Below are 25,548 nucleotides of genomic sequence, written 5' to 3'. Positions count from 1 at the left end.
AATCGAACTCGGGGCCCTTCCCGCCTGCTGGCCCAGGGGCCGGGAGAGAGGAGCCGGGTTGTGGACTCCTTCAGACTCTCCCTGTCTTGGGCAGGGGGCAGACACTGAACCTCTAGGGATGGAGGGAAGGGGGTGTTGGGGGTGGGTCATGGCGCACAGGGGTCTGCAGGACCAGCATACCCACACTACCTGGTACCCTTTCCGCCGGGCACGGTGCCCCCCTGGAGTGCCCGTGGACAAATGACGGGGGCGCGTATGAGTCAGCTGTTGCTGAGACTCGGGGGACGTCCAGCTGGGGTCAGTGCAGAGGTGCGTCTCCTTGGGCCTGCGGTGGGCACACCCAGCCCCCCACCTCCCTTGTAGGGATCTCCCTGGATACTGTGGAGCTGGCATAAGGGGCCTGCTCACAACCTCCTGTGTAGAGGCGACTCAGGGCGCAGCCAGAGAGCACTGCACTGTGGCTATTCTCTGCCCCGCCCCCCGACCAGGGCCCATAGGGGGTGGATCAGGGGCATGGCCAGAGAGCACTGCGATGTAGCTATTCTCTGCCCTACCCCCTCGGCCTATAGGGGGCAGATAGAGGGTGGACCTGGAATCCACTGTGCTGTAGGTATCGGGCCCTTAGGACGTGGAGCAGCAGTTAGATCACCCCTGAGATCGCCCTGACAGAGAATAGGGGCCAGGCAGGGCCTAGAGACTGCACTGGAGCTTAAATCCACCTCCCGCCATCCTTGCCTCAAGTGCAGAGATGGGAAAAGGGGCCCCTGACGTGTGTCCACCTTTTCTGAATGGCTGGTGGCTCTTGCCCTTGGTGACACCCTGTGGCAGTGAGTTCCACAGGTTAACTGTATGTGGCATTAAAAAAGCATCGATTTTCCTGCATGCGTTGCCTTTGAATTTGATGGGATTTGAACCCGCAGAGGTGTGGGGTGCTGCCTGTGTAAGTGCAAGGCTTATGTGGGAGGGTGGGAGGGGTTTGATCACAGAAACCCCTTTGGGACTGCCAACTGATGTACTGAAACTACCTCTGAGCCTGTTTTCCCTGCCAGCTTGGGACTTCAGTGCCCTGCCTGGTTTGAGCCAGACACACCTGCCTGCTGCAAACCCAGACCCAGCTCTGAACCACGTCCCCCAAGAGCTGCAGGCTTAACTGAAAACAGCTTAAGAAGTGCTCCTGTCTCCAACACTCAAATGCCCAGCTCCCAGTGGGGTCCAAACCCAAATAAATCTTTCATTGGTGTAGAGACTGTCCGGTTTGGCCAATGTACATGGCAGAGGGGCATTGCTGGCACATGATGGCATAGATCACATTGGTAGATGTGCAGGTGAACGAGCCCCTGATGGTGTGGCTGATGTGGTTAGGTCCTATGATGGTGTCCCTTGAATAGACAACAAACCTCGATGCCAACTCTGCCCATGCATTTACACCAGCGACACCATCACAAGACCCAACCAGATCAGCCACAACATCACCAGTTCATTCACCTGCACGTCCACCAATGTAATATACACCATCATGTGCCAGCAATGCCCCTCTACTTCGGCCAAACTGGACAATCCCTCCGTAAAAGGATAAATGGACACAAGTCAGATATTAGGAATGGCAATTTACAAAAACCGGTCGGAGAACGCTTCAACCTCCCTGGACACACAACAGCAGATTTAAAGGTAGCCATCCTGCAGCAAAAAAACTTCAGGACCAGACTTCAAAGAGAAACTGCTGAGCTTCAGTTCATCTGCAAATTTGACACCATCAGCTCAGGATTAAAGAAAGGCTGTGAATGGCTAGCCAACTAGAAAAGCAGTTTCTCCTCCCTTGGTGTTCACATCTCATCTGCTAGAAGAGGGCCTCATTCTCCCTGATTGAACTAACCTCGTTATCTCTAGACTGATTCTTGCCTGCATATTTATACCTGCCTCTGGAAATTTCTGACACATGCATCTGACAAAGTGGGTATTCATCTACAAAAGCTTATGCTCCGATATGTCTGTTAGTCTATAAGGTGCCACCGGACTCTCTTGCTTTTAACAGATCCAGACTAACACGGCTCCCCCTAAGATACTTGAATAGATATGTGGACAGAGTTGGCATTGGGGTTCATTGCAGTGTTTGGTTCCTGGGTTGGTGTTTTTGTTGTGTGGTGTGTAGTTGCTGGTGAGTATTTGCTTCAGGTTTGGGGGCTGTCTGTAAGCGAGGACTGGCCTGTCTCCCAAGGTCTGTGAGAATGAGGGATTGTCCCTCAGGACAAGTTGTAGATCCTTGGTGATGCGCTGGAGAGGTTTTAGTTGGGGGTTGTCAGTAACGGCTAGTGGCTTTCTATTACTTTCTTTGTTGGGCCTGTCTTGTAGTAGGTGACTTCTGGGTACCCTTCTGGCTCTGTCAATCTGTTTCTTCACTTCAGCAGGTGGGTGTTGTAGTTTTAAGAATGCTTGATAGAGATCCTGTAGGTGTTTGTCTCTGTCTGAGGGACCGGAGCAAATGCGACTGTATCTTAGAGGTTGGTTGTAGATAATGGATAGTGTGATGTGGTCTGGATGGAAGCTGGAGGACTGTAGGTAAGTGTAGAGGTCAGTAGGTTTCCGGTATAGGGTGTTGTTTATGTGACCATCGCTAATTAGCACTGTAGTGTCTAGGAAGCAGACCTCTTGTGTGGATTGGTCCAGGCTGAGATTGATTGTGGGGTGGAAATTGTTGAAATCTTGGTGGAATTCCTCCAGGGCCTCCTTCCCATGGGTCCAGATGATGAAGATGTCATCAATGTGGTACAAGTACAGTAGGGGCGTGAGGGGACGAGAGCTGAGGAAGCGTTGTTCTAAGTCAGCCATAAAAATGTTGGCATACTGTGGGGCCATGTGGGTAACCACCTAAAAAATGGCACGTCAACAAAAAACCTTCAAAAAGTGACTCCAATGTGAAACTGCAGAACTGGAATTAATTTGCAAACTGGACACCATCAGATTAGGCCTGAGTAAAGCCTGGGAGTGGTTGGGTCATTACAAAACCTAAACCTATTTTCCCCAATACTAATTCCTCCGTATTGTTACTCACACCTTCTTGTCAACTGTCTGAAATGGGCCACTCTCACTTGAAAAGTTCTCTTTCCTCCCTTGGTATCCTGCTGTTAAGTGAATTGTCTCCTTAGACTGACCTCACTTGGTAAGGCAACTCCCATCCTTTCATGTATTTATACCTGCTCCTGTATTTTCCACTTCATTCATTTGATGAAGTGGGTTCTAGCCCACGAAAGCTTATGCCCAAATACATTTGTTAGTCTCTAAGGTTAAAGATGGATTCCAGTTCAGGTCACATGAGAACGTCATTCTAAGACTTCATTACCCACTTGCCAGCACACACATATACAGGAAGACTTACAGGTAAAACAGAGCCATCTGCAGTCAATTGTCCTGGTTAATGGGAGCCATCAAGATTCCAAACCACCATTAATGGCCCACACTTTGTATAATTACAATAGGCCCTCGGAGCTAGATTTCATATTTCTAGTTTCAGATACAAGAGTGATACATTCATACAAATAGGATGACCACACTGGTAGATTATAAGCTTTGTAATGATACCTTACAAGAGACCTTTTCCATGAAGCATATTCCAGTTACATTATATTCACACTCATTAGCTTATTTTCATACAATCATACAGGGCGCAACGTCCCAGAGGGGATCCAAACCAAAGTGCTGGGGGCTGGTCACCTGTTTATCCCTGTCGCCTGCCGGACCAGGACCTGGCGTCCTATCTCCTGCCATAGCTCAGACAAGCAATGGGCAAGCGTGCGACCAACCCCCATTCTATTCGTGTGCCGTACTCCAGAGCCTAGGACATGGGGGAGGGTGTGTGGAAGAGCCTCCAGAAATTGCACCAGCCCCCCCTGTATTTAACTGAATAAAATGAAACCATGGCGACAGCGGCTCATTGCCACGGCAGCAGAACTGCAGCAACAAGGCGTGGGGCTGCCTTCTAGCTTGCCCACAAGGCAGGGGCAGCACATCCGGCTGCTGGGCCATCTGGTCTGGGTCAGGATGGGCCCTGCTGGCTTTAACCCAGTGGCTGGTCAGACAGAGGGAGGATACAAGGCCTGGCACCCTGGGGAGCTCCATCCTTAGCTCCAGCAGCAGGGCCGCGGCGGGGAGCTGGGTCTGGGTCTGGAGGAGGTGGGATCTAGGCCTTGTTCCCCGTGCGTGGCTCACAGCTGCAGTGCCCAGGCAGATTCCCAACCGTGGCTCTCCAGTGTCCCATGCTGGCCACTTCCCCCCCCCCCCCGATGGGACAATGGGTCCCCCCCAGGATGTGGGATCTGCCCTGCTATGCCCCCACCTTGGAGAGGAAACCCCTGACTATGGCTGGTGAAAGAGATCTGAGATAGCGCATATCGGGAGGAGAGGGCCAGAGACTACAGCCCCCAGAATGTCCCTGCCCCGGACAGACCAGAGACTACAGCCCCCAGAATGCCCCTGCCCTGGACAGCCCAGAGACTACAGCCCCCAGGATGCCCCTGACCTGGACAGACCAGAGACTACAGCCCCCAGAACGCCCCTGTCCCGGCCAGACCAGAGACTACAGCCCCCAGAACGCCCCTGTCCCGGCCAGACCAGAGACTACAGCCCCCAGAACGCCCCTGCCCTGGCCAGACCAGACACTACAGCCCCCAGGATGCCCCTGTCCCGGCTAGACCAGAGACTACAGCCCCCAGGATGCAGTGCGGGGGCGGCGGACGCTCTGGGAACCCCTGTGCGTGCGGACCCTGGGGGCGCCTGCGCAATGCAACCCGGAAGCGTTGGGAGGCGGAGGGGTTGCTGCTGGGGGAGGGGGCAGCGCGCCTGGCCCCTGTCCAGGGGTAAGAGATGGGGAGCGAGGAGGGGTCTGTGGATATAGGGGATGGGGCTGTGAGGGTGGGGGAGGGGCAGACAGGGGATGGGGCTGTGAGGGTGGGGAGGGCAGGGGTTATAGGCTGTTGGGGTGGGGGCTCATGGGGCTGTGGGGGAGGGTCAAGGGGGTGGTGGAGGGGGAGGGCAGGCAGGGCAGGGGTTTGGGGGTGGTGGGGGCTCATGGAGCTATGGGGTGTCTGAAGGGACGAATTGGGCAGGGGGATCTGGGGCAGAGGGGAGGGGGATGGGGTGGGGAGGGGAGGGTCTGACTTTTGACGGTGTGTTACAAGGACTTCACCCTTATGTGTGCGTCGCTCACTGAGCATCCCCTGGCAAGGCCCCACCGAGCTGGTGCTTCCTTCGTGGCCTGCAAGCCCCATCTCACCCCCGAATCACCCGATCACTGGTTTCCATCAGTAATGCACAGTGTGGTGGGGGCTTGTGGGTCCAGAAACCGGAACCTCCCGTGGTCCCTGCTCGTTGGCAAGTGGTTTCCTGCTGGTGGGGGGTTTCTCTGTCTGGTCTGGTTCAGTTGTAAGCATTTTGGGGCAAGGGCCTTGTCCAATGGGGCCCTGTTCTTGGTTGGTCTTTAGATAGGACCCTACTAAGCATCATGATTAATAACAAAGATCCAGTTGGGAAGTGGCACCCAGGGAGCCCTCCTATTGCAGGGCAGCCCCCCACTGTACAGCTCTGGGGAGACCTCACCTGGGATCCTTTGTTCTGCTCTGGGCACCTCATTACCAGAAAGCTATTAACAGATTGGAGGAAATTCAGCCACAGGGAGCTGAAAGGATCGACATACGTACGGGGCAGCGACGCTGGTAATCAAATATTTAGCTTGGCTAAATGAAGACTAAGACTCAGTCTTGCCTACAGCTCCATGCGGATGAAGGGGTCTACTGGCAGAGAGTTCCTTGCAGGATCGGGGGTGGAGGGCAATGGGGCCTCGTGGAGAGAGCACTGGGGTGAGAATCAGGATACCTTTTCCTGGCTCTGACACTGTCCTGCTTGATGACGTTAGGCCAAGTCACTGCCCTCTAGGTGCCTCGGTTTCCCGTCTGTAAAACAGGGCAAATGATTCTGACGTCTTCTGTAAAACAGTTTGAGATTTACTCAGGAAAAGTGCTAAATAACAAGGTGGGATTACAAATGAAGCCCAGAAATGCCCAAGCAGGGAGAGGACTAATTGAGGCTGTTACAGATGGGTATAACGAGTGGTAAGGGGGTTAAAGGAAATTTAGGCTGAGTATCAGGGGAAGCTTCTCACCCATCAGATGTATCTGGCTGCAGCGGCCTCTCCCCATGTGGGGCCTTTAAAACTAGGGCTGGGCAAAGCACTCGGAGCCAGGGCCGGCTCCAGGGTTTTTGCCGTCCAAAGCAGGAAAAAGAAAAAAAAGCGATCGCGATCAGCTCCACCGGTGCCGCTTCAGTCTTCGGCGGCAATTCGGCGGCAGGTCCTTCGCTCCGAGAGGGACTGAGGGACTCGCCGCCAAAGAGCCGGACGTGCCGCCCCTCTCCGTTGGCCGCTCCAAGCACCTGCTTGCTGGGCCGGTGCCTGGAACCGGCCCTGCTCGGAGCTATTGCAAGGTGCAGGCCCGGAACGGGAATGGCTCAGGTGTGATCAAACTCACTTCTCGTCCTACGCCGAAGCTGTCCTAGGTAGTTTGAAACCGATCTTCACGAGACAGGGCTGCAAAGGTGGGCAGGCTCCCCAAAGGGGTGTCATGGCTGTGAGCTGTGGACTGTGCTGAGCATGGTGCGGTCAGCAGCCCTGTCGCTCCGAGGCTGGGGATCTGAGTAGGACCGAGCGTGGGGCTGTGCGGAGCTGTGGCAGCTGCTGTTTCTCTGTAAATGAAGCTGTGGCAGGGTGTTCATTTGCCCCACAGTAGCTAAGAAAGGGATGATGGGTGGATTATGGCGGATACTGGCACTGAATTTGCCTCTGGCCAGATCTACACTACAGACCTATGTCAGTATAACTATATCACTCGGGGTCTGAAAAACCCACACCCTTGAGCCATGTAATTCTATTGACCATAACCCCCTATGTAGACAGCACTATGCTGATGGGAGACCTTCTCCCACCGACATAGCTACTGCTTCTCGGGGAGGTGGATTAACTGTGCCGATGGGAGAGCTCTCTCCTGTCGGCGTAATAGCGTCTTCAGGGGGAGGGGTAGCTCAGTGGTTTGAGCATTGGCCTGCTAAACCCAGGGTTGTGAGTTCAACCCTTAAGGGGGCCATTTAGGGATAAGGGGCAAAAATTGGCTGGATGATTTAATTGGGGATTGTTCTTGCTTTGAGCAGGAGGTTGGACTAAATCAGTGGTCCCCAACGCGGTGCCCGCGGGTGCCATGGTGCCTGCCGGGGCATCTATGTGGGCCCGCGTACTGGCTGGCAGACAAGCATCTGCCAAAAAGCGGCGTCACCAAGAGGCATCGCCGCCGATGATGCTACTGGGACGGCATTTCGGCGGCGACACCTCTTGATGTTGCCGCTTCTCGGCGGCATTTCGGCGGATGCTTGTCCGCTGGCCACGGTCCTCGCTGGCTCGTCGTCCGGCAAAGAAAAGGTTGGGGACCACTGGACTGGATGATCTCCTGAGGTCCCTTCCAAACCTGATATTCTATGAAACAAGCTGCATTGGTGCAGTGTTATCAGTGTAGACATACTCTCAGCCAATTGGAGGGGATGTACACCAGATGAGCAATTTCCTGAGCACTGATTGGCTGTGGAGGTCTGATTTGCATAACAGTTGTATGGTTGTTTCTCAGTAACTGTACAGTGATTCTATAAATCCTGGGAGTCTGGGTACTGACCTCAGCTTCCTGGCCATGCGCCCATAACCAACATGGCCGCCTCCACTTCCGGCAACCCTCCCTCCCTTCCCTCTCAGCTTCCTGCCCGTGTGTCCACAACAAACATGGCCCCTCCGGCTTCTGTCATCCCTTGTTTGGTGCTGCACCGCCCCCTCTAACCTGCGAGTACGTATAGTCCATCCCCCAAACAAGTGGTCTTTAAACTGTTGGAGTGGGGAGTGTGAAATGGAGCAGAGGCAGTGTGGTGCAGTGGTTAGAGCGGGACGCTTGGGTTCTTTCTATTCTTCTGCCGCCGAGGCAATGTCATGTAATTTCTGCTCATCGATTTCTCTCATCTGTATAACGGAGACCCCCGTCGTCTTACCTCCTGAAGCACTTTGCCTGAAAAAACACCACCCAATGCTTAGTAGTGTATTGACAAGGGTGGGATGAAGTGGAGCGCCAGGGTCCAAAGTGGGGTAGCCACGTTTGGTGGGGCTGGGGAATCCTCGGGGCAGCAGGCAAGGAGGCGAAAGGAAAGAAGCCCAGTGTAACAACTGGGAGGTGAGCCTGGTAACAGCATTACGCCAGGCTAAGCTGCATCTTGGCCTCAGCGTTCATTCAGCTTGGGACATGGTGGTCAACTCATCTGAGCCGCTCAGATACCTCAGTAATGGCACAGCCTATGAGCTTAAACAAGAATCAGCAGGCTAGAAATGCCATAAACCGTTCCTCCACCCCACTCCATGCGAACAGGGAAATTCGACTCTTGTGTGTGTGTCCCTGCTTCATCCATCGGGCTGGGGTGTGAGAGGCGGGTGCTGCCCCCGAAGCGTGACTGGGTTGTGTAGGCCTTACCCAAACAAATCAAAAGCGCTTGAAATGTTCCTGGAACCCAGCTTGTGTTTGAGACTAGGCGAAGGTGCTGCCTTCTGCCTGAGCCCTGAGGCGCTCAGGCTGGATGATGGGAGGGCGTTTCCTAGCGGGAAGCAGGTTCTCTTACTGGAGGCGGGGTCCGTACGTGCGCTAACGCTCTGCTTTGGCCTGGGGTCATGAGGTTAGCTGGAAGGAGGAAGGCACGCTGGTGCTAATGTGTTGCCCAGAAAAGCTCTGGGGAAGTGCTGGCCCGAAAGAGGAACCCGCTCCTCAGTTGGAGGAAGGAGCCTGACCAAATAGCAACCAGCGTTTGCTCTGCGTCAGGACCTTTGCTGCAAATACTCATCAGCTGGGCCTGGCCAGCCTCCTGCAAGGCAGGTATTATCCCCTTTTATGGATGGGGAAACTGAGGTTCAGGGAGGGGGGAAGGGGCTTGCTCAAGTCGATGCCGTGGCTGGGAGTGGAACCCAGGAGTTCTGGGTCCCACATGCTCTCCCGGAGCTGAGAGTCGAGCTTGTGAGTTCGTTTCTCGGGACATTTCTGCACCTAGATGTCCTTTTGACCTCTTCTGCTACTGCAGCAGGTGGGCCACTGGGCTCGCTGCACCCTTGGTCTGTTCCAGTTCAGTCCTGAGTCCAGCAGTAGCCTGTCCTAATTGGTTCAGGAAGAGGTAAACCCCTGCTCCCCCACTATTCAGCTGACCAGTCAGATAGCACTGTACCACTGTCACCGACTGGAGATGGGGATACCCTCCTTCCTGCCCTCAAAAAACTGGCGTTGAAGGGCTCCCTGGAAATACCTGAGCTAGATCAAAGTGTTTGGTAAATACGCTGGTACTCGAGGTTCAGTAGCCCTTGTGACTTTCATCCTAGTAGATGCTTTCCTTACCCTTAAATGCGTAATCCCTTTCTGAGTTCTTTGCTTCGGTAATACCCTGCTGCAGTGAGTTCCATAGGTGAATGACACATGCTGCGTTAAGCATGCTCAGAGATATGCCCTGGGGTTACCATTTTTGATCGCCAGCTTTCCACCACCCCTCTGCGCTCGGTGCCTGGGGAGCTGATGGGGCCTGCGGATGCCTGCGTCAAATGGGTGGGAGTTTGTAAATGTCAAATTCCTACCTACGCCCTGGCTATAAAACAGTTGTCACCTGGCGAGGAAAGGCCTCTGCTGAGCCTCACAAGACCAGCCCAGGTTCAGCAGAGTCAGACGCTCCCGTAGGTGTGGCTGGGATTGAGGCTAATCAAAACTCTGGGCTAAGATGATCTTGTGCGAGGAGGTGTCGCTTTGTCGCTGTTGTGCAGTCGGGCCGGCTGAGATACTGAGTGGGGAGAGAGAGGATCCCTTTGCTTTGAAGCGTCAGGCCTGATTGCAAGGGGCATGACGCTATCCCTCCATCTGGTACTTAAAACACCCTCTTCATCTCAGCATCCGACTTGTCCCGGGGTGGGTCGTCTGAACGGCTGGATTTGGGTTGAGGAGAGGTGGCCGCGCGACCAAGGCTTTGAAAACCCAGCAAACCATGAGCACTGTTCTAGGGCTGGAGCAGAAAGCGCTACCCCTCTCACGCGGCATCTGCTGCTTTCCTAGAGCCGGGAGCCCACTTCCCGCCGGGGGCCCAGCTCCGGAGAAGCAGCGCGACGCTGCAGCAATGGGCACGCTGGAAATTCATTGATTGCTGGAACTTGGGGGGGGGGGGGGGGGGCTGGGCTGAGTTCGAGAGCAGAGCTGGGATGCTCAGGCAGCTTCCTGTCTGATCTAACTATGCAGCTGGCTACAGGTGGCGGTAGCCAGCTGTGGACATGCTGGGACCAGCCGGAGTGGTGGGCGAGGAGCCGGGGGTGCAGAGCAGGGCTGGTAAATCCCCCTTCGTACTCGGAAGCTTAGGGAGTCGGCTCTGCCCTTGCAAGGTCTTTTGGGGGTGGAAGTGTTTCAATTCTTAGACCTATGGAGCCTTCTCCTCTCAGGCATCCCGGACACCCCTCCCTGAGCTGCCTGAGCAGATGGCAGTAGGGTTGCCTGTGTACCAGGGGCTGCTGTCTCTTTAAATGCAGCTTGTCAATCAGTGCAGGGAGGCAAGGGAACGTCTCAAATTGGCAACTCTTTTGCAGAAGTGAAACGCTCAGGAGGCATCTAAAGGCAAGGGAGAAAGCAGATGGCACCAGCTTGGCGTAAAGGGGCGCCACAGAATTCACTGGCCCAGTCCTTGCCCTGCTGAGATCTCACTCCTCATCATAACCTTGGGGGTCCAGAATATTGCGTCTACACTAGGCTCACCTGGGACCATCTTGCCTCCATCACCTGCTTTCCTCTCCAGCCCTAGCTGCTTCTCGGCTTCCGTCTCAATGGCCCAGGAGCAAACCCAGCTGGGAGGAGAGTTGGGGATGGAGGAAGCCCCCAGAGCAGTGAAAATTCAGGGTAACTTTGAATTGAACTTGGAGAGAGAAAGAAAACCAGTGAAGGGAAGAGGGGATGTTGGACCGGCGGAAGCCGGCCCAGGGGGTGTCGTGTGTGGGAGCGAGTGGAGATGTCTCCTAGGGCTTTGTTTGCATCCTGTTCAGATTTTTTCCTGACTAGCCCCTCTTGGCAAACAGGCGGACGTGTGATACCTACACAGTGAGGCTCTGGGGCACGGACTCTTTGTAACAGCTGGGGAGCTGATCCACCACAACGGGGTGCTACCGGAATAGCGAGGATCTCAGGAGGAGAAGGCACTGGCTCTAATCCTGGCTCGGCCACGGACGTGCTGGGGGACCTGGGGCCTCCGAGCTGGGCTGTGAGGATGACGAATTCTGGCTGCCATGGCAGAGGTTTCTCTAGAGGCATTGGCTGGGCGGTGGAGGGGTTCAGGTGGCAATTCTCTGCAAGGCGAGAGCTGGTGTTCAGGCTGTAATTGACCTGCTCCTCCTCCTTTCCTTGTGTATCTTTGTCTTCCCCCAAACCGCCAGCATCTTCCCCTTCCACAGAGCTGTTGAACAGCTCCAGGGGCAGCATGTGCCCCGGACCTGCTCGCGGTCTGGGCCCTCTTCGGGCGAGTTGCCAATAGAAAGATGCCCAGAGAGGGACCCCAAAGTCCCAGACTGACCAGGACTGAAACCAGGCAAAGATCCATGTCCACCAACATCTCTCCAGCCAGGCCGGCCTGGCTGCGGCTCTTCCGCGGCCCCTTCATCGGCCAGGCAAGCAGGGGCTTCTTTGGAGCCTCAGAGATGTGCCCAGACATGGGCAGAGGGATACAATTAAGACAGGCATGGAGGCCTGGAATCCTCCTTGTTCAGGGTACGTCCTACCTCCGGCTCTGCCGTTTCTGTACGGCCTCATTGGCGGGATCGGTCTGATGGACAGAGACTGTGTAATCCCACCGGGGGCTTATGTGTGGCCCTTTGGAGGCCTCCCCTAGAGAGGGAAAAGGAGATCTTACTGCTGCCGGCTCCAGGAGGTCAAGTGTTTATAGAACGAAAGGACCAGGGTTCTAATCCGGGCTCCCTCTGTGCATGGGTGGGATGGTGGTTGCAGGACGAGGGGAGCTGGGTGTGCGCCGGAGAGTCCAGCGCTGACAGATATCGCAGTACAGCCGAGATTTAGGGGGCTAAGGCAGTGGATCTAGCTCCACGTGGATGTAGCATGAGCATAAGCAGTGCAAAGGTGGCGTCAGCCCTGAGGCCAAGGAGTGTGTCTGCTGCCGCAGAAAGGCCTGGTAGGGGAAGGCGGACGCCCCAGCACGCCGCCAGGATAACGGGCTGGAGGATTCTCCGTTGCTTGGAGTCTTTCCAGCAGCTGGGATGTGTCTATTTCTAGTTCCCCAGGAATTATTATCCTCTGGGTACGTTCTCTGCTCTGGGTTATGCAGGAGGTCAGGCTGGGTGATCCGAGCGGCCTTCCCAGCTACAATGAACGTGCGCTGGGCCAGGGTGCAAGTGCTGGGTGGGCGGACCACACCTTGCCATGCTCCCACGCTGTCTGCAGAGTCAGGCAGACGTTGCGGCATCAGGTCGCGTGTGGACCATGAAGAGAGAAGGCCCCCAGCTTTCCAGGGGAGGCTTTGCCCGAAGCCAGAGGGGGGCATGCGGACCCCTCCCTGGCAGGGCGGGTGTTTGCAGGGCAATCTGTGCCTCCAAGGAGGGGGCGTCGGCGCTGGGTTCTCCATGTGTTCAGCCATTGGGATAATCTCTCACCCCCCCCAGCAGCCCGGCCTCGCCCTGCGCCCGCGGCCGGGCTGGGGAACAGCTCCACGCTCCCTAACCGGGAAGCCCCTGGGTAGGCTGAGGTTCTGCTGTCATCCATATATGGGCATGCCCCAAACTCGGCCTTCTGATTGGCTGCCAGCTCCATGCATATGTCTGTCAACAAATGGCTGGAGCAGGGGGAGGGGGTCGGGATCAAAGGCCCCTATTGTATTGTAGGGACCGGCGGGCCCGAGTAATGGGGGCGCGGCCCCTTTAAGGACCAGGAGGCCCCGGCAGCTGGAGCTCGGGGGCCCTGGGGGGGGCAGATGCCGGGACCGCCCAGCCCAGGGTGGCTCCGGTGCGGATCCCCCCCCCGCCCCTGCGGAGGCTGCGCTGCAACCTGTGGCTGGCCGGGCCCCAGCAGGGAGCGGGCGGATCGGACCCCGCCTTGGGGGCTCGGGTAAGGCGGCGGGGCCCCGCGGGGCTGGGAGGGGGCGCTGGGGCTTGGCCGCCCGGCGCGTGTGTTGGGGGCGAGCCTCGGGCTGTGAACCCTCCCCGGGGGGGCCGCCTCGCGGAGCACACGCCGGGCTGGTAACTCGCCACTTCCTGCCCCGTGCCGAGCCTCCCCCGGCCCGGGCCCGGTGTGCCGAGGGGGCGCAGCTCCCTCCCCCGCCCCGGAAGGAGGATTAGCCCCATTCTACTGGTCGGGGGGGGGGAAACTGAGGCACGGGGCGACTAAGTGACTTGCCCAAGGTTGCCCCGGGGAGGGAGCTGGGGGCAGAGCAGCCAGGACTCCCAGCGCCCTGCGTTATCCACCTGCCCCCAGCGCCGGGGGCTGGGTCCGCTGGATCTGTGGCATGGGCCTGATCCTTGGGGTTGGGTTCTTCCCAAATTCTGGCTTTGATTACCAGAGATTTAACTTCAAATGGGACCTCCAAAAAAAACACCCCAATCTGCTCCAGAACCAGCGGAAGTGGAGGGGAAATGCGTCCCTCCTCTTAGGGGAGGGATGCCCCAAATGGAGACCCTGGGTTCCCCCCTGGGTCAGGTGCAAGAACTCGCCCCTCTGAGCTCGAAAAGCAAGTCAGCTTGGGAGAGGCGAGGGGGAATTCGGGCAAGGTCTGAGGGGGGCCCGAGTGGTACCCTCACCCCCCACCCCCAAACCACTCTCAGGCCAGCAGCATGGCACCTGCCCAGTTTTAGGGTGATGTGGATGAAAGGGCCCAGCAGATAAGCTCTTAGGGGGCAGGTTTGGGGTCTGTCCATCAGGATCATGCTGCTCTGTGCATGGTTAAAATAACGCCTGAAGGTGGGAGTCAAACCTGCCCCAGCAGGGCTGGCTGGCTGCAGGAATGGGGGTGGGGGAGCCCACCTGGGGATCCTGTGGGGCACTTTGTGCTCCCGTCCCACCTGTAGGAGTCAAACAATCAGCCGCTCAGCTGCACATAGGGATAGCTGCAGGCTGGTTAGCTAGGGGATCTCGTCCCCCGACTCCCCAGGCAAAGCCAGCCCTGCCCTACCCCGGGTTAGGCAGAGACTGCCGCCGTGGGCTGGTCATTGCACGTTCTCTGCTCCGCTTTCTGGGAGCGCCTGGTGCTGGCCGTGACCGTGCGCAGGACTCGGTGCCTTTCTCCGCTGCTCTGATTGGTTATGGCAGCACCTGTCCGTGATCCAGAGGGCGCAGCCGGCCATGCTCCCTCCAGGGCCCAGTGGAAGGCCGGCTTGCATGCTGCTCTGGCCAGTGCGTCCCGTGGACTTCCATTGCTGGGGTGGGCATGGGCTGTGGGCCCTCAGCATAACAGTACCTAGAGCCACTGTGCCTTACCGCTCCAAAGGCCTGATGTCCCCATTTTACAGATGGAGAAACTGAGGCACGGAGGGGCAGCGACATGCTAAGAGTCTCACATGGTGCCAGGGCAAAGCTAGGAATGGAACCCTGGAGTCCTGGGCCCCATCCGCTGGAGTAGTCTGCCTGGCCTGGGATGTTGGTGGGATGCTCCAGCTGCCCCGTTGGCTCCCCAGCTCTTGCATTTAAATGCCCCTCTGACGTCTCCCTCTTTTAATGCCAGTGGCAGATCAGGCTCCTTGCTGGCCCCCCGGCCTGCCTCTTGGGCCCATGCCCGTGGCTGTCAATGCTGCGTGGATTTACACACACACACCCCTGTGACAGGCTGGGTCTCTGTAACCCACCGCAGAGGGAGGAGTTTGACTGGCCCTCTCTGAGTGCTTCGGACGTGCCATGCGGCTGAGTGGTCAAGGAAGCCGGGGCTGGTGCCTTTCCCGGCTCCCGCGTGTTCAGATTTGCCACTTAAGTGTCACGTTGACACTGAGGTTTTTTCTTTTTTTTTGCATTACGTTTCCTTTCTTGTAAGCCCGTCTGAGTCCTCAAATCCTGGCTTTTAGTCACCTTCCTTTGACTGGCCCAGGCTCCTGTCCTGTGAGGGCTCCTGGCTGCTACCTCTTGATCCACCTGAGCTTACGGGTGGAGACGGCTACTCAGCAGAGCTTTGGCTCCCGGCTCCGGCAGTGTCCCCAGCCTGTGGGGTGAGACTGAGTGTCAAATGCAGGTTTCTTTCCCCACTCCCACCCCTCCTCAGCAGGGGCAGGAGAGTGAAACTGAATGTGTAATGAAAGGAGTTTGGGTTCTGCCCGATGAGCTTGTGGAACTCATTGCCACATGATCCTGTTGAAGCCAAGTGTTCAGATGGCTCCAGACAAGGATTGGGGGGCGTTTATGTGGATAACGGCGCTGCCTACAGATAGATTTGGTAGGATATAGGTATAAGTTTTGGAGGGATCTAAGATCTGGTGCCTCAGACAATGAACTGATGGGTTGGTGGAAGGAGGAAACTTTCCGGGGCCAGCTATTCCATACTTGTCCACTGGGGGGTTCTTGCACCTCCCTGCAAAGCAGCCGGTGCTGGCCACTCTTGGAGACGGGATACCAGGGTAGATGGGCTCCTGGTCTGATGAATTCTTCTGTGCGTCTCTAGCCCCGCTGGCCCAGGGAGCGGGTTCTTTGTCCAGTCTGTCTCCCAGGAACTCGTCCCAACGGACGGGCAGCTGCCTCGGATGCGGGCGTTTGGTCAGTGTGCAGATCTCTTCTGCGACCGTGTCTGGGATAAGTGAGACTCGATGCAGCCCCGGGACCAGAATCCGTCTCCAAACCGTCTCCGCTCTGGCTCCCCTACAGGTCCTGAAAGAGCCAGTTGGTTCTGATGGGTCAAAGCACCTCACCCCATCTATGGCCTGGAGACCTCCCGCCATGCATGGACAGATCAGGCCCAGCGGGCAGCTTTGGGTGTCCCGAGCCCTTAACTCCTAGTTCCCCCCTCATATTGTATTTTGTCAAATGAAGATACCATCAGGTCGGAGGATAACTCACCCCGTTCTTTCCACAGCATTTGGAAACGGGGGTGGGGGAGATTGTGGCTGAACAAGGGACTTGGGAGTCAGGACTCCAGGGTTCTGTTTTTGGCTCTGGGATGGGGGAAGTGGTGCTTAGTGGTTAGAGCTGTGGGGTCTGGGAGCCAGGACTCCTGCGTTCTTGGCTCTGGAAGGGGAGTGGGGCCTAGTGGTTAGTTGTGGGGGTGGGGGCTGGGTGTCCGGACTCTTGGGTTCTACCGGCTCTGCCATGAAGTCACTGTCTCCCTTCCCTTGTGGAGGGTGCTGGGCTGTGGCTGCGCTTGCTGGGAGCGAGTGACTTACTCCTCTGGGTGTGTAGGGAGCAGCATCGACTCCGAGAAGAACCCGGCCCAGCAATGGGCAGCCTCAGACTGGCACATAGCAGGCGCTGGGCCAGCGCTCTTGTCTGGTGTTGCTTGCAGGGGGCCAGCCCCTAACCACAGTCCTGGGGGGTGGGGGTGTCTGTGCCAGGCTGTCGTCTCTAGCAAGGGGTCCCTGGCTGTGCTGTGCTCAGTCGTGGCTAAATGGGAAGAGGTGGCATCAGGGAAGGGGTCCCGTAGCCTGTCCTCCCTTGAGGGCGTGGCCTGTGATTCTGTCCTGCCTCCCCGGGGGCTTTAGGCTGCAGAGGAAGGGATGCAGCCGTCCATACCTGAATGCCTCCAGGTGGGGGGGGGGTGCAGGCTGTGGGCATGAGCCCCTGGTGCAGCCCCAGGCCTTGGGGTCGGTGGGGGCAGACTCTGGACCTGAGCCCCTTGGTGCTTCTCCAAGGGCAGACTGTGGGCATGAGATTTGGGGTACGCTCTCGTGGGGGCTTGAATTCCTGCCTCAGCCCGGCTGGCCTCTTGACCCCAGAGCGGGGGTCACAAGCTAGTCTGGTTAGTCCGTGGGGAGGAGATGGCGGCTGGTGCTCTCCCCGGCAGTCAGGGCTGACCCCAGTGCCCCAGCGTGGTGCTAGGGGGCGCTGTGCTGCAAGGAGCGGGACGTGCTCAGTAGGGGGCTCTCCCCTGGCACTCGGTGCTGACCCCAGTGCCAGCCCTAGGGGGCGCTGTGCTGCAAGGAGCGGGACGTGGGCTCAGTAGGGGGCTCTCCCCTGGCAGTTCGGGCTCACCCCGGTGCCGGTGCCGGTGCCGTGCTGCCGGAGGCACCGTCTTTCTGATAATACCTAAAACTGAGACTTTGGCCGTTTAAAAGAAAAATCCATTGCACTTTTTGTGTGAAGTGGAAGGGTTAACCCCAGTCAGTGTCTGTGCAAAATTCAGACTAGTGCCTCCGGGAGCTTGTCCTGCCATTTCAGTTTGATAGGGGATACTTCACTTCCTGTCCCACCTGTGGCTGTGTGCTGTTAAACAGCTCCCATGTTCTGCCCCAGAGGTGGCTGCATTTCAGTGGGGATGGGTATTACATGTAACCAAGAGCAGGACTTGACCTGAGAGGCGCCACAGGGACTTGTGGAGGATGAAAGGCCCCATAGCGCAGGCAGATGGGGCGGGCAGCATGTGTGGGGTAGGCCTAGCTGGTAATCCCTGCAAAGTGCTCATTGCAAGGGAGCTTCGTTACGGTAACGTGGGCTGCGAGGGTTGCTGGCTCCCAGTCCTGTTTTGTGCGTTCCTTGTCCTAGTGCCAGGAGACAGCCCCGCAGACAGAGGAAGGGTGGGCATCGTGTGCCATGGCCCACTGGGAAACGGGCACGGGGGGGGGGGCGATCTCGACGTGGTGCTGTGTGCTTGTGCCCATCACCTGTCTGAGTGCTCCCGGGCCGCGCTGGTTCGTACGGACCAGCTGCCCCAGGGGTCCGGATACGGCGTGGGAGAGGGGCAGGCCATGCCAGCTGCTCCCCTGGTGCTCGGTAGGGCACAAAGAGCTCTTTGTTAGTGAATTTCCTGCCCTCTGTGCCCGAAAGGGGGTGGCCCGGGCGACGAGGGGTCAGTTAGTGACCGTGCTGCCGGGGGAGCTCGCGATGGCTGCTGGGGGTCGGGCTGAGCCACCCAAACGATGATGGAGTGGATCCGCCCACTCCCAGCTGCGTATGGGGAGCCCTGGCAGCCCCCCGTGCTGGAGCAGTGGCAGAGCATGGCAGAGGCGTGTCCTGTTCCTCACCCAGCCTGGGACAGCGAGAGAGTGGCCGTGATAGAACGGGGACGGTGGTGAGAGTCAGCAGAGGGAGGCGGGAGAGCTTGAGACAGAGGGGTGCATGTGGCCCATTCTCTTAGCGCTGCCAGGCGGCCCCCGGACTCTGACCCGCCGAGCTGCAGTCCGGAGCCTCGGGACGAATCGGGCATGACACCGGGAAGGCAGGATCGAGCCTGGGGCACCCCCTGGCTGGCGCGCTGGGCCAGGGTGGGTGGCGGGGAGTTGGGTTTTGCGCGCTGCAGCAGGTTGCGCTCGGAGAAGGCCGGGGATGGGGTGGGAGCGAGGTTTCCCGAGACGCTGCGGCGCGATCGGTTTCCGTCCTGCCTCACCGACTCGGGACCGCGAGAGTCGAGGTCTCTCTCCCTGGGAGAGGCAGAAATCTCACAGTAGCTGGTGCGTCCCCATGTGGCCAGCCAGCTGCAGGTTTTCCCACCAGCTCCCCTGAGCTCTGCCCCCCAACGGCCGCAGAAAGACCCCGCCAGCCTAGGCGCAGGCGCCCCGTGGCTCGCACTCCAGAATCTGCAGGCTCTCAGACTGCAGCCACCGCCTGCGCTCTGCCAGCTCTCATGCCCGCGAGGCAGGCTGGCCCCTGCAGCAGGTCCCGCAGCCGGAAACCTGGGCTTCCTCCATGTGCCTGCTGCATGGATCATTCCCCCTACGTGCGCTTGTGCCCGTCCTCCAGGCGTCGTGTCTGTTCACAGAAGTCAGGAGCTTCCCATGAAGACTCTCTTGAAGATCGTATTGATGTTCATGTGGGTTAAAATTAATGCGTCCCCCGATAAGTCCCAACCCCCGCCTCCCCCGATGTGTCCCCCAGGATAAGCTGCTGCTGAGGAAGGTGCAAAAAACTCATTGGGGGCAGCCCAGGCTTCCCTGCCCCACAGATCCCTCTTCTCCTCAAGGCTTCAGGTTCCGTCCCAAGCTCCCGACGATTAGGGTTCTAGGATTTGCTGTTCTAGCTCTGGGCACTGGTTTTCCCCCATGGTAGCAACCAATCCTGTTTTTCTCTTGGCCTTCACATTGTCCTGTGGCAGAGAGTTCCGCAGGCTCCCGGCACACCGCGAGAACATCTGTTCCCTCTGACCCCTTAGGAACGTGCTGCCTTTCCATTTGGCCGCCTGCCCCCTCCTCCTCGTCTCAGGAGATTGGGCGAATGGAAGCCCCCGACCCCCTTCCCCTCGCGTGATTGTTCCATCATAGCCGCCTCTCGAAAGGGGATGATCCCCAGTGCCGCCCCCCTCCCCTTACAGAAACTTGCGCTGACAGTAGAGACCTGCACTGTGGGGGAAGCCAGGGGCTATGGGCAGCCGGGGCGGGGAAATGGGTTTGGTGCTGGGCCAGGACACGTCGGTCTCCCTTCCTGCCGGTTGGCTGCGGTGGGGGCCATGTGGCATTAGTTGTGGGCTGGCTCGTACTCCTAAGTCCTGGAGCCTGGGGTGGGCGAACCCCCGGGCTGGTTCCCAGGCTGGCAGACGGATTCGTTTCCATCCGGCCTTGCTGATCCGTGTGTCTCTCCCTTTCCCCAGGTGGCTCCGAGCCGGTGAAGATCTCGGCGTCCGGCACCAGAGCGCCATGAGCTAGGGGGGGCACCGCCTGTGCCATGAGCCCGGGATGGACCAGAACACCTTCTCGCACATCCAGCTGTGGTGCCCACGGCCCTTCGGCACCTACTCCCAGAACAAGCCGTGCGGCGGCAGCCCGGTGAAGAAGCCCTTTGGGGACTTCGCCTGCAGAACCAAGGAGGGGGAGGACAGCGGGGAGGCCTGCTCCGAGAACACCCCGCCCGCCCCGGCCCCGCCGCCTCCCCTGCTCTCCCCCAGCTCCAGCCAGGGGGAGGAGGGCCGGGTGCTGCTGGACACCTGGTACGTCATCAAGCCCGGCAACACCAAGGAGAAAATCGCCTTCTTCGTGGCCCACCAGTGCAGCAGCAGCAGCCGCGCCAGCACCATGAAGGTCAAGGGCAAATGGGGGAGCGACAGCTCCAAGGCCAAGCGCCGGCGGCGCTCGCATGACCCCAGCAAGGCCAAGCCATGCCTGGGGAAGGACAAGGACGGCAGCAAGGAGGCGGAGGACGTGTACCTGTGCCCGGAGGCCCCCGCCGAGCCGGGCGGCGACACGGACCTGCTCTCCGTGGCCGAGATGGTGGCCCTGGTGGAGCAGCGGACGGCGCTGGCTCTGCAGGGCTACTCGCGGCCTTGCCCCGGGGGGGCGCCTGCGGCCCCGGCCTCCCCCGTGGTGTTCCTCTCCGCGGAGCAGGAGCCGGCGGACGGGGAGAAGAAAGGGGCGGGCGGAGGGGGGGGCCAGGACTGCCGCCGGGTGGCGGAGGCGGTGGCCCATTTCGAGTCGCAGCAGGAGGAGCGGAGCGTCCTGCGGCAGAACGGGCTGTGCCCCGAGGCGGCCGAGTGCGTGGCCAACTCCCAGCATAGCCCCGGCGAGGTGCGCATCGCCTTCCGCATCTCCAGCAGCCGGGACCCCCGCTCGCCCCCCGAGGGGGGCTCCGGCGCCCGCCCCAATTGCATGTTCATGAGCTGCAGCACCGGGGGCTCCGCCGCCGGCTCCGGCGCCCATACCAAGGACAAGATCACCTGCGACCTCTACCAGCTGATCAGCCCCTCCCGCGACTCCCTGCCCAACAATGTGGACTTCCTGCTGTCCAGTGCCGCGCCCAAGGGCGACGGGGCCAGCGAGCCGCCCGATTTGGAGATGAGCTGCGGCGAGAGCCAGGCCTTGCCGGGCAAGGTGGATGCCGGCCCCGAAGGCAGGGCCGGGGAGAAGCTGGGGGGGGCAGCGGCAACGCCCCGGGACTGCGTGGCCGGCTTCCATGTGGATGTGGTGGTGACGGGCGTGGTGGATCAGTGCGTCTTCTTCGGCAAGGACAGCACCAAGAACATGAAGGAGGAGACGGTGTGTCTGACGGTGGGGACTCCCACCCCGGACGGGCTGTGCTCTGCCTGCGAGGATCCACCCCCCGGCCAGCTTTTCTTCCTTCACGCCCAGGCCTCCCGGCCCGAGGACACCCGGGAGGCTGCCGGCTCCCTCCTGGACAGCAAGAACAATGGCGAGGGGGGCACAGAGTGGCCGGATGGGCCCGGGCTGGAGCCGGCGGCCTCGGACACCTCGCTGTGCCGCCTCTACCGGCACGTCTCCCACGACTTCCTGGAGATCCGCTTCAAGATCCAGCGCCTGCTGGAGCCCCGCCAGTACATGCTGCTGCTCCCCGAGCACATCATGGTGAAGATCTTCAGTTACCTCCCCACCCAGTCGCTGGCCGCCTTGAAATGCACCTGCCACTACTTCAAATCCATCATCGAGACGTTCGGCGTGCAGGCCACGGACTCCCGCTGGAACAGGGACCCGCTGTACCGCGACGACCCCTGCAAGCAGTGCAAGAAGCACTACGAGAAGGGGGACGTGTCTCTGTGCCGCTGGCACCCCAAGCCCTACCACCACGACTTGCCTTACGGACGCTCCTACTGGATGTGCTGCCGGCGCACGGACAAGGACACGCCGGGCTGCCGGGTGGGGCTGCACGACAACAACTGGGTGCTGCCCTGCGACATGCTGAGGGACCGAGCGGCCAGGCGGGAGGACGGGAGGTGAGGTGGGGCGGACGGGCGCCGGGGCGGGAGCCCACGAGGTCTCGTGCGTGTGCGTGTGTGTGCGTGTGTGTGGTTTGGTTTGTTTGCCTGGCTGGCTGGTGCTGATCTCGGCTGCAGCCCATCCCAAAAGAAATTGACTCGCCCACCTGCAAAGCTATACAGGGCCGGGGCCAGATCGCCTCCTCCCCCAGCCGCTCCAGCCTCCAGCCCCACCCGCCTGCCTCGGGCAGGGGGTCCTTGCTGTGCCCTGAAGTTGCAGCTCCTTGGCTCCGGGGGGAGCGGCTGTGAATTCTCCTGCCAGCTGCCTATCCTTGTGTCCAGCCCCTCCCATCCGCCGCTCCTACCTGCTTGGTGAGCACTGTTAGGTTATCATCGGTGGATTCACCCCCAATCTCCTTCCCCGGCCCCCGGTGCCGGAGCAGAGCTCCCCTCAGCCCAGCTCTGTCCTGCCAGCGGGCACGTGGCAGCCCCCGGCGACCGGAGGGAGCACGTGATGGGAGCCAGGCTCTGCCGTCTGAAGCTGTGAAACCCCCACTCCTGCCACGCCCTCGTTCGGGGGCACCGCACCCGGTGAAATCAGTGATTAGCCTCTCCAAGAGAGGGCGCTCTGCTCCCGGCCCCGCAGGCTGGCACGGCGAGCGTCACGTCGGCTGGGGGTCCCGTTTCCAATCCGAGCCGCTCGTATGAACACATATCGGGGGCAAGAAATCAGCCTCCGGGGGGAGAGAGAGAGAGAGGCGGGCCCACCGCTGCTTGGTAGAACCCGTCAAGCCGAGGCCGGCCACCCCCACCCCCGGCTTCCTGGGGCTCAGAGCCAGCCAGTGGGTCACAGCAGCAAGGGAGCTGGGGGTGGGGGAGAGCCCCATCCCTCCCTGATGGCCCCCCCCAAAGAGAGAGCCCCCTTCGTCCCCATCCTTGCCTACATGCGGCAGCCTCTCCAGAGCGATTGGCAGTTTGCCGTGACCGTGGGTTGGCCACCAGTTGACTTTGCCGAGCTGCTGGGACGCCTGGGTTCTCGGCGAGAGGGGGTGGTGGCTGCTGGCCTCCCTCCAGCCATCGGCTGGACCCTCTCCTTTTCTTCTAGCCACGTTGCTTGGGGGAGGGGGGGTTGTCAGTGGGGGTCGGCCCCAGCCTGGCCGGTTTCACTGGCTCTTTGGGGTCCAGTTCTGTAACTCGAACCCCTGTATGGACCGGTGGGCAAAGGAACCCGGCTGTCCCCTCCCCACAGGCCGGAGCGGCCCAGGGCCAGGGGAGGGGGGGCGTTTCTGTAACCACCGGGCCAGCCCCACAGCTGGAGTGAGTCGGCTTGGGCCTGTTGGCTTCACTGATGCCGCCTGACGTGCCAGCTGGGGGGCTGGCCCTCAGCCTCCCCCCTGTGCCTGGAACTGGGGCTAGCAGCCAGAGCGGCCTTTCACCTGCCTCTTTGCCCCCTGGGGTCCTGATCCCCTCCCCCTACACACGGCCTTATCCCCTCATTGTTCCAGCTCCATCCAGCCGGGGGCCGGGCTCCCCTCAGCAGGGTCCGGGGAGGGGGGGCTTCTCCCCCAGCTGCTGACCGTTCCTCCTTTTTGCAGCCTTTTCATTTGAACCCACAAAACTTATCCTCTCTCCCCCCTCCTCCCCCACCACAAGTTGCCTTGAAATCCTAGCCCTGGTCTCTTGGCTTACGCACGAGCACGGTGGGGCCGGCGCCCGTTCTTGTGTCGCTGGGCTCATGCGGCCAACGGCTGCACCTCAATTCCCAGCTAGTGTCGTGGTCTGAAATGAGGGGGCCGTTCCCTGCCCTCCGTGTCGGGTCCATTTGCATCCCCCCCACACCCTGCCCTAAGGAGGCCGTTGGCCCGTGGTGCTCTGGTCCCCAGGTGCCGATCCGGTTCCGGATCCCCCAGCACGGGCACAGCTCCGCCTGGTATTTATACGCCTGTCTCTGTGCATGTGTGACATTTCAAATGACTGTTGAGTGGAAAACAAATTAAACAGCAGAAAAACTGACTCCGGGGGTGATTTTTTTTTTTTTAATTTTTTTTTGCCCTTGTTCCATCCCCTGGCAAAAAGGGGCTTTTGGAAGTTAGAGAAATTGCCTCCTCCACTTTGCTGGCTCCCCCCTCCAAAATAACATGATTCATGTCCCCTCACCACACAGCCGTGTGGCATTAAAGGCTGGTAATGCATTCACCATCTTAATGCCGACCTTTTCCTAGGATAGCTCTTCCAAGCGCGCTCCTTCCGTGCATGAAAGGGTTAGCGGCGTTCAGCGTTGTGTCGGAGGCAGCTCCCGTTGAAATGAAGCGGGCAGTCCGGCCATCTGAACTATTATTTCAGGCTCTCTGCAAACTCAGGCAGCAGCTGCCTCACTTCCCCATGGGTCACTTGGGAGGAGCAGCTGGAGCTGCGGTGCCATTTGAAGAACTAAAGTGAGATGCAAGAGGCAAACTGGTGGGGAAATTTTGATAAGAATGAAAAAAAATTGTTTTGGTCATAAATTGGCTGTGGGAAATTTGGGACTCCTGGGGGAAAGCAGAAATATTGCAACGTGGCTGGCCTGCTGCAGCGCCTCATGGGAGTAAATTTATTCAATTTATTCATAAATGATCTGGAGAAAGGGGTGAACAATGAGGTGGCAAAGTTTGCAGATGATACTAAACTACTCAAGGTAGTTAAGACCAAAGCAGATTGTGAAGAACTTCAAAAAGATCTCACAAAACTAAATGATTGGGCAACAAAATGGCAAATGAAATTGAATGTGGATAAATGTAAAGTAATGCACATTGGAAAAAATAACCCCAACTATACATACAACATGATGGGGGCTAATTTAGCTACGAGTCAGGAAAAAGATCTTGGCGTCATCGTGGATAGTTCTCTGAAGATGTCCACGCAGTGTGCAGAGGCGGTCAAAAAAGCAAACAGGATGTTAGGAATCATTAAAAAGGGGATAGAGAATAAGACTGAGAATATATTATTGCCCTTATATAAATCCATGGTACGCCCACATCTCGAATACTGTGTACAGATGTGGTCTCACCTCAAAAAAGATATACTGGCACTAGAAAAGGTTCAGAAAAGGGCAACTAAAATGATTAGGGGTTTGGAGAGGGTCCCATACGAGGAAAGATTAAAGAGGCTAGGACTCTTCAGCTTGGAAAAGAGGAGACTAAGGGAGGACATGATAGAGGTATATAAAATCATGAGTGATGTGGAGAAAGTGGATAAGGAAAAGTTATTTACTTATTCCCATAATACAAGAACTAGGGGTCACCAAATGAAATTAATAGGCAGCAGGTTTAAAACAAATAAAAGGAAGTTCTTCTTCACACAGCGCACAGTCAACTTGTGGAACTCCTTGCCTGAGGAGGTTGTAAAGGCTAGGACTAGAACAATGTTTAAAAGGGAACTGGATAAATTCATGGTGGCTAAGTCCATAAATGGCTGTTAGCCAGGATGGGTAAGGAATGGTGTCCCTAGCCTCTGTTTGTCAGAGGGTGGAGATGGACGGCAGGAGAGAGATCACTTGATCATTACCTGTTAGGTTCACTCCCTCTGGGGCACCTGGCATTGGCCACTGTCGGTAGACAGATACTGGGCTGGATGGACCTTTGGTCTGACCCGGTACGGCCGTTCTTATGAGTGGTAGTTTGGGTGCTTCCTGCTCCTAGTCCCTCGGAGCTGGGGGCTGGACATCACGCTCCC

At 58.4% G+C, this 25,548-nt stretch overlaps 1 protein-coding gene across 3 annotated transcripts; it reads left to right on the top strand.

Moving 5' to 3' along the window:
* Positions 1-4,740: 4,740 nt before the first annotated feature.
* FBXO46 (F-box protein 46) lies at positions 4,741-23,850 on the top strand. Of its 3 annotated transcripts, none has more exons than XM_039510975.1 (2): positions 4,741-4,850; positions 19,786-23,850. In XM_039510975.1, the coding sequence occupies exon 2, from the start codon at positions 19,871-19,873 to the stop codon at positions 21,857-21,859; it is 1,989 nt and encodes a 662-aa protein (XP_039366909.1). In that variant the 5' UTR covers positions 4,741-4,850; positions 19,786-19,870; the 3' UTR covers positions 21,860-23,850. The 3 variants fall into 3 exon arrangements, with proteins under 3 accessions (XP_039366909.1, XP_039366910.1, XP_039366908.1); XM_039510976.1 differs by lacking the exon at positions 4,741-4,850 and adding an exon at positions 8,870-8,936; XM_039510974.1 differs by lacking the exon at positions 4,741-4,850 and adding an exon at positions 12,907-13,184.
* The last annotated feature ends 1,698 nt before the right edge of the window (positions 23,851-25,548 follow it).

This window comes from Mauremys reevesii, linkage group 22 (assembly GCF_016161935.1).
Source record: "Mauremys reevesii isolate NIE-2019 linkage group 22, ASM1616193v1, whole genome shotgun sequence".
Classification (NCBI taxonomy): Eukaryota; Metazoa; Chordata; order Testudines; family Geoemydidae; genus Mauremys; species Mauremys reevesii.
The sequence above is the reverse complement of the archived record's forward strand: the minus strand, read 5'-3'. Positions and strand labels throughout refer to the sequence as shown.